The following is a 7,766-nucleotide window of genomic DNA, read 5'->3' as shown; positions in this document are numbered from 1 at the left end:
GGGCCTTAGCCAGTCTCCAGACCTGAACCCAATAGAAAATCTATGGAGGAAGCTGAAACTCTGTGTTGCCCAGTGACAGCCCCAAGACCTGAACGATATGGAGGAGATCTGTGTGGAGGAGTGGGCCAAAATCCCTGCTGCAGTGTGTGCAAACCTGGTCAACAACTACAGGAAACGTCTGACCTCTGTAACTGTTTCAGTACCAAATATTAAGTTCTATTTTTCTATTGTATCAAATACTTATTTGCCCCACTGTACATATAGATTGTGTTCTTGAAAAACCATACATAAACATAAATTCTAATTCATAACATAAATTGTCTCTCACAGGTAAATGAGGTGAATGCCTATGGCAACACCCCTCTCCATTTGGCCTGTTACAATGGGCAGGACGTAGTGGTCAGTGACCTCATCAAGGCAGGGGCAAATGTCAGCCAGGTGTGTGCGCGTCCCTCTGTGCAAGATAGTACCTTCCTGATCACTGTGTGTTTAACTGAGTTCTTTTGTACTGTACCTTGCCTCAGGTGAATGAGAGGGGGTTTTCTGCTCTCCACTTGGCCTCCTCCTCACGCCAGGGGGCGCTGTGCCAGGAGCTGCTGCTGTCCCATGGAGCCTACATCAACATCCAGGTGTGGCCATATGCAGATGTGCTTTCATACAAACACTGAAACACACAAATGTAACTGAGAAACAATGTTTGCTTTATATTGACAGAGCCAAAGTCAGTGCATAGCATACCACTGAGTGAATATAAAAGCTGGACAAACCCACCATGGCGTCACCCACTAGTTTTCTGAAGAGCAGTTTTGAAGCTTAAGTCTGGCCGTTGCCATATTGGTAGCACTTCACTCTGCATGCTATATCTAATCCAAAATTGGGCAAAGAAGCAGAGCATGAGTGGAGCTCACTAGACAGCTAGCGGCCAACCACTTATCGCGTGACTCTCCTGCCTGTCACTCAAAGTACCTATGTCCTTAATTATGCATAACTTTGAGTCTAATTTAAATGGGTGAGTTGTAAAAATAAATTTGCCCACCATACAGTTGTCATGGAAGGGGAAATTAGCTATAAAGACCAAAATCATTTTTTTGTACCAGACTGTAAACATTTATTTCTGCTGTAAAGTTGGGCATTTTAACATGACTCCCTTTTGGAGCCAGCCTCAAGCAGCCATTAGAGGCACTTCTGCACTGGCTTCATTTCTCAGCCTCGGAGGTTGCCGCTTGGTGCATACACAGTCGTGTCTATGTTATCTAAAGAACACAATAAAAAGTTGCCTGTGTCATCAGCTCTTATGCTTGTGTAAGCTGCTCAGCATCAAGTAGAAAGCTGAAATGAGAGTGTTGTTAACACTTTGGTAGTAGTGATGGAAACTGCCATTAGGTCCCCACGGCCTCAAGATGTAAGGCCATATGGAAGATAGAGGGGGAGGAGATGGCTCCCTGAGGCTGCAAGCTGCTCATGGAATATGTGTGTGGGGGTGTGTGTAGTCCACAAGGGGTTTAAGATGGCTCTTGCTCATTCTATACTATATATATATTCTATACTATATAGGCTGTATACAGCAGTGTTTCCCATACATTGACTTATTTGTGGTGGGCTGCCACAATATTAACATTGACTGCCACATATCAATTTAAATCTTATTTCAGTGTAGTGCTGTGCATAGTGCTTCTATTCGCTCAGTCCCTCTGTGCCCTGCGCTATTTTTCTTTCACACGCACGACAGCTATGACAACGAACTGTCTGTGAACAGTTCCTCCTCTGTGTGTGTGTTTTTTTTTTTTTTTAACACGCTGTTCGTCCAGGGAATATCAAAAAACACCTCGGAAAACTGATCAGTCCAACCAGTTTGATTAGTGATCCAGTTGATTTGTTTAGAATATTTATTGATTTCAACCAGTGCTCCTGAAGCAGCAAGAGAGGGTCAGGAAGAGGGAGATGTAGGAGAGCAACATGCTGCTGCTGTGGGAGAGCTCATGCAGAAGGGACATAGTACCCCCCCCCATCAGCTACTGCCACAATTTGAATTATAATTGTCTTGTTTGTCTGTCCCTGTTGCTCCCTCCATCTGTCCAGAGCAAGGATGGTAAAACTCCCCTCCACATGGCAGCTACCCATGGGAGGTTCTCCTGCTGTCAGGCCCTTATTCAAAATGGTGAGAGCTCCTGCTGTGTGCTGTCTGCATCATGCCTGAGTTAAAAGTGGTTCATTCAAAATTCATTCAAATTTTTTATTTTTTACTGCGTGTGCTTATGTTGTTTTGATGGAAATACATGCATATGCCCATTATTTCTACATTTGCAGGAGCTGAGATTGATCGTGAGGACAAGAGCAGAAATGCTGCCCTTCATATCGCTGCCCGCTACGGCCACGAACTCATCATCACATCTCTCATCAAACATGGGGCCAACACCTGCAAGTTTGTAACGTTTGACATTCAACCATCTGTCTGTCTTCCCATCGAATTTACTCTGTACTGAAGTAATATGAAGCACAAATAAAAGGGGAACAATTTGGTGACTAGAAATGATTAAATATTCTTTCAGCCTTTGTTTTTTTTTCCCCTGCCATCAATCAAGAAGCACTCCTGCTCTCACACCTTAACCTTAATATCCTGTAATGACTTGTATTCTCTGCCTTTTATCTTTTCAGGAGAGGCATTCATGGGATGTTCCCTCTACATCTGGCAGCTCTCAGCGGCTTCTCAGACTGCTGCAGGAAGCTGTTGTCCTCAGGTACATTCATACTTGCACCATTCTTACCAATGGAATCACCTACTTTACATGCAAATTGATGCTGATTGTATATTTGGCAGGGTTTGACATAGACACCCCTGATGACTTTGGAAGGACCTGTCTACATGCTGCTGCAGCTGGAGGGTAAGCCATTTTTTTGCTTCTTGCCTTACTATTGTTTTATTTATGATCCTCTTTTTATGTTCGTCTGTTTTTTGTTTGTTCCTTATTTAACAGCATTCTCCAGTCATGTAAACAACACTGGTATGTCAACTATACATCACTGTTAAAGCTCTCTCTCCAACCAGGAACCTGGAGTGCCTGAACCTGCTGTTAAACATAGGAGCAGACTTTAACAGGAAAGACAACTTTGGAAGGTGAGCCAAAGCCAGACATGTCTTTTCATTTTAGGAATGCTAGGAATGGACATAAAATAATAGCTGAAGACATTGGTAAAGTGAGAATATTTTAGGGAGTACAGGTTCTCACTGGTATAAATACAATTTCAGGACTCCTTTACACTATGCATCAGCCAACTGTAACTACCAGTGTGTGTTTGCCTTGGTGGGCTTCGGGTCAAGCATCAATGAGCTGGACCAGAGAGGCTGCAGCCCCCTACACTATGCTGCTGCTGCTGACACTGATGGAAAGTAAGCTCTGCTCCGTGGTTTATTGATGCAATTTACAGTTAAGTATCAAAGTATCCTCACTGTCAGATGAAGACTTCTGTTTTAAACGATTACACCTTTTTTGTCATCATCAGGTGTGTTGAGTACCTGTTAAGGAATGATGCTGATCCCAGAGTGAGAGACAAGCAGGGTTACAGTGCTGTACATTATGCTTCAGCCTATGGGCGCACACTATGCCTGGAACTGGTGTGTACAGCTGCCACGCTGACTGCAAATATGCTGGATGTCCTACACAGAACAAATCATTCAAATTACTTCTATCTGTTAAAAGGCTTTGGAGAAGTACACTTGTCATGTTAACAGAAACAATCTTTATGTCTCTCAGATGGCAAGTCAGACCCCTCTAGATGTGGTAAGAAAGAAATTCCCCTTATACTGATTCTTTATAAGTAGCTCCCTCTGTTGGGACATAGTGGCTAGATTATCTGTTGGGAAGGTGGAGCTACTGTGAAACCACCTCTATTTTGTTACTGGTTGGATAACATTTGGCAGGTCAAGGTTGTGTGCATTGAAGGACATGGTATAGTGCGACCATGTCTTAATCTCTGTACATTTTTAATGCAGTCCTATGAAAGCCATCTCTCTATTTCAGTTAATGGAGACATCAGGAACAGACATCTTGAGTGGCTCAGAGAACCAGGCACCCATCAGTCCTCTCCATCTGGTGGTGAGTTCAAGGATTTGTCAGTGGGTCTGCATTTGGCTGTCTCCCTCTATCACACCAGGATTTAAGTGTCTCTGCCACGTTTCCTAAATGGTGTTACTGTGTGTGTCTTGGGTATGTCCAGGCATACCATGGACACTGTGGAACATTAGAAGTTCTCCTGTCATCGTTGGTGGATGTGGATGTTTGCAGCCCAGAGGGCCAAACCCCCCTCAGCCTGGCTTCCTCCAGGGGTCATCAGGAGTGTGTGTCCTTGCTGCTACACCATGGCGCCTCACCCATGACCCGGGACTACAAACAGAAAAAGACAGCCATACATGCTGCAGGTATATAGTATGCATATATAGGCAATTGCACAACTGAAAAAATCTATGTCAATGAGGTTTATTTTCTTGCTTTTAAAATTGAAAACATGTTAATGCTTTAGGAAAAAAAAAATCATGTGTGCTTGTCTGTCGTAGCTATGAGTGGCCACCCCGAGTGCCTGCGCCTGCTCATGAGCAATAACAAACAACACATTAACGTGGATGTACAAGACACCAACGGACAGTGAGTGTTTATGTGGTATATATAGACAAAATGGCTTGGGCTTGAGGCTGTCACCAGGTTATTCTACCACTCTTTTGTTTAACTACACTGCCAGTCACTTGAATGGGAAAGTGTGTCCAAACATTTGACTGATAGTGTAGTTTCATCTGAACAATAAATGTCAATGTCCACATTGTGCACAGGACTCCTCTGATGTTGGCACTGCTGAATGGAAACACAGAGTGTGTGTACTCTCTGCTCAGTCAAGGAGCCAATGTAGAGATACAAGACCGCTGGGGGAGGACAGCACTACACCGGGGGGTGAGACATCTGCACATACCCATTAACATTACAACTTTATTTGTAATATTCAGTTATTCATCATTTTTAATGTTTTTCACAGGCTGTGACAGGCCAGGAGGAGTGTGTTGAGGCCCTCCTCCAGCGGGGGGCCAGTGTTTGTGTGAAAGACATCGGGGGCCGCTCCCCTCTTCACCTGGCATCCGCTTGCGGCCGTGTAGGTGTGCTGGGTGCCTTGCTGCAGGCCATCAGCACCTCACATGCTAACACACACCTCACGGACAACCAGGGCTACACACCATTGCACTGGGCCTGCTACAATGGTACTGGGACACAAGCACGGAACTCTAGAGAAACATGTCTGTTTTGTATGAAGCCACAGCAAAGTAGTATGTATTCTACTTCTGTCCTCTCTCTCTTCCTCTGCAGGATATGATACATGTGTGGAGGTGCTGTTAGACCAGGAGGTGTTCAGGCAGAATAAAGGCAACTCTTTCAGTCCGCTGCACTGTGCTGTGTAAGACAATGCCTGCGCCCATGATTCTTATGAGACTTGGATACTGGTCTGAGGGTATGTGATAGCGTGTTTTGTATATGTTTCAGTATGACTGACAATGAGGGAGTGGCTGAGATGTTAATTGATTCCTTGGGCCCAACTATCATCAACAGCACTGATTCTAAGGGCAGGTAACAGACTCACTTTACATCATGTTTTTCTGAAATTTGCATGGGGTGAGCACTAGCTTTGTTAGTAAAATGTGACTTGTGTTTGTGTTATTGCAGGACCCCCCTTCATGCTGCAGCATTTTCTGACCATGTAGAATGCATTTCCCTTCTTCTGAGCCATGGAGCTCAGGCAAACCTAGTGGACACACACATGCACAGGACCCCGCTGATGATGGCAGCGCTACAGGGACAGACCAATGCCGTGGGTCAGTACACCTACTGACACACAGATACAATGTTAGTCTGTGTTTTCCAAATGTCAGACTATACATAACCATCTCTTTTCATGTGTTACAGAGGTGTTGGTGAGCAGTGCTAAAGCAGACTTGGCACTACAGGATAAAGACAGAAACACAGCATTACATCTGGCCTGCAGCAAGGTAACACATTTACAAAGACAGGTTTTTGTTTTTGTTTTTTATTCACTGGCCAAAATGAATAATAGATAATAATGTCACTAGGTACATTTAAGGATCTTTGACTAAAGGGAAGTAATGAACTACACAGTAATAAAAATTTGTTGTTTGGTGGAGAGGTTCATTTAAAAAATCCTAATAAGCACATGTTGGAAGAAAAATGCAGGTGCTATTTATTCACCTGTTGGTAATTATACAACAGTATATGAGTGATAAATTAGGCACTTGGTACATTTTATGAACTTGTCAAAGTGGATTTGTGCTGCCTTATCACTGTACAGATTTTAATCAGTAAGTGGTTACAATTGGACAGCTGTACCTTCAAATTGGTGCAGGCTACTCTACATCCATCACTTTGTTGTGGTTTGTTCCCATCAGGGTCATGAAACATGTGCCTTGTTGATTCTGGAGAAGATCAGCGACAGAAACCTCATCAACTGCACCAATGCTGCTCTCCAGACGTATGTAGCATTCTATGGTGCAGCCAGACACTCAACTGTGTAGCAGGGTGACTCACTATGCTCAGACCGAACTCCTTCTAACAGTGTATCTTTCACTACCCTCCTGCAGGCCCCTGCATGTAGCAGCCAGGAAAGGTTTGACAGTGGTGGTCCAGGAGCTGCTGGGGAAAGGAGCCAGTGTGTTGGCAGTGGATGAGAATGGTGAGCTTTCACCTCACTGGCTCTTCACCTGTACAGAAGTGCATTGTATTCACCAAAGGGGAAAAAGGAGGATCCTATCTTGTAACTATGACATTCATGATAACAGGAAAAGATCTCATAATTATGAGATCTTTTCTCATAATTATTAGATAGTGCAAGGGTTGGAATGCTGCAGAACGTGCTTGTAAATCATTAGGCTTTTGAGTAATTCACTTTAGTTGTCAGAACATCCAGTAGTACAATGCAAAAGGGAGCTGTTAATGACCAAATTGTCATAGTGTTACAAAATGTAAATAACTCTAACCTAGGTTAAAAATGGTGACCAAATTGCAACCCACCGTGTCCACGGCGACATTACTTAGCCTATACTTCCTGTTTCTTGTCAAGGTTTATATGATTGCACGAATGATGAGTAGTAACATTTAATAATTTATCATAATTAAGAGATCATGATCTTGTAAAAGGCAAGGTTATGGTTGCTAGTTTGATTTGTTTGAGGATTTTCAGTCAGGATTTAGAGTCCATCATAGTACAGAAACCGCATTGGTGAAAGTCACCAATGATCTTCTCCTAGCCTCGGACAAAGGACTTGTCTCCATACTTGTCCTCTTAGATCTCAGTGCTGCTTTTGACACCACTGATCACAGCATCTTACTGCAGAGACTTGAACATGTTATTGGGATTAAAGGAACTGCACGAAGTTGGTTCAAATCTTATTTATCAGAAAGATTTCAATTTGTTCATGTCAATGACAAATGTTCCACACAAACTGACGTTAGTCACAGCGTTCCACAGGGCTCTGTGTTAGGCCCAATTCTCTTCACTTTATACATGATCCCTTTAGGCAATATTATCAGGAAGCACAACATAAATTTCCATTGCTATGCAGATGATACTCAGTTATATTTATCTATGAAGCCAAATGAATCAGATCAGCTGGTCAAACTTCAAGCATGTCTTAAAGACATAAAGGCCTGGATGACCTGCAACTTCTTACTTCTAAACTCGGACAAAACCGAAGTCATTGTGCTTGGGCCTGAAAA

General features: G+C 43.3%; 1 protein-coding gene across 4 annotated transcripts in view; it reads left to right on the top strand.

Annotated features, from left to right (window-relative positions):
* Window positions 1-7,766, top strand: part of LOC109968112 (serine/threonine-protein phosphatase 6 regulatory ankyrin repeat subunit A-like) — a 24,508-nt gene that overhangs the window by 15,674 nt on the left and 1,068 nt on the right. For 3 of the 4 annotated variants that reach the window (XM_020614151.1, XM_020614150.1, XM_020614152.1), the window contains 21 exons: window positions 331-438; window positions 525-629; window positions 2,080-2,158; window positions 2,308-2,422; window positions 2,656-2,738; window positions 2,819-2,882; window positions 3,047-3,115; window positions 3,248-3,388; window positions 3,502-3,613; window positions 3,753-3,779; window positions 4,020-4,094; window positions 4,216-4,417; window positions 4,553-4,640; window positions 4,823-4,940; window positions 5,023-5,242; window positions 5,349-5,436; window positions 5,523-5,606; window positions 5,703-5,851; window positions 5,943-6,025; window positions 6,440-6,522; window positions 6,632-6,723. In XM_020614151.1, coding sequence (XP_020469807.1) covers window positions 331-438; window positions 525-629; window positions 2,080-2,158; window positions 2,308-2,422; window positions 2,656-2,738; window positions 2,819-2,882; window positions 3,047-3,115; window positions 3,248-3,388; window positions 3,502-3,613; window positions 3,753-3,779; window positions 4,020-4,094; window positions 4,216-4,417; window positions 4,553-4,640; window positions 4,823-4,940; window positions 5,023-5,242; window positions 5,349-5,436; window positions 5,523-5,606; window positions 5,703-5,851; window positions 5,943-6,025; window positions 6,440-6,522; window positions 6,632-6,723 — 2,185 coding nt within the window. Of the gene's footprint in view, window positions 1-330; window positions 439-524; window positions 630-2,079; window positions 2,159-2,307; window positions 2,423-2,655; window positions 2,739-2,818; window positions 2,883-2,975; window positions 3,116-3,247; window positions 3,389-3,501; window positions 3,614-3,752; window positions 3,780-4,019; window positions 4,095-4,215; window positions 4,418-4,552; window positions 4,641-4,822; window positions 4,941-5,022; window positions 5,243-5,348; window positions 5,437-5,522; window positions 5,607-5,702; window positions 5,852-5,942; window positions 6,026-6,439; window positions 6,523-6,631; window positions 6,724-7,766 lie in introns of those variants that run through there. The other variant, XR_002276051.1, reaches the window with a different exon arrangement.

Source organism: Monopterus albus, unplaced genomic scaffold, assembly GCF_001952655.1.
Source record: "Monopterus albus unplaced genomic scaffold, M_albus_1.0 scaffold143.1, whole genome shotgun sequence".
Classification (NCBI taxonomy): Eukaryota; Metazoa; Chordata; class Actinopteri; order Synbranchiformes; family Synbranchidae; genus Monopterus; species Monopterus albus.
The sequence above is the reverse complement of the archived record's forward strand: the minus strand, read 5'-3'. Positions and strand labels throughout refer to the sequence as shown.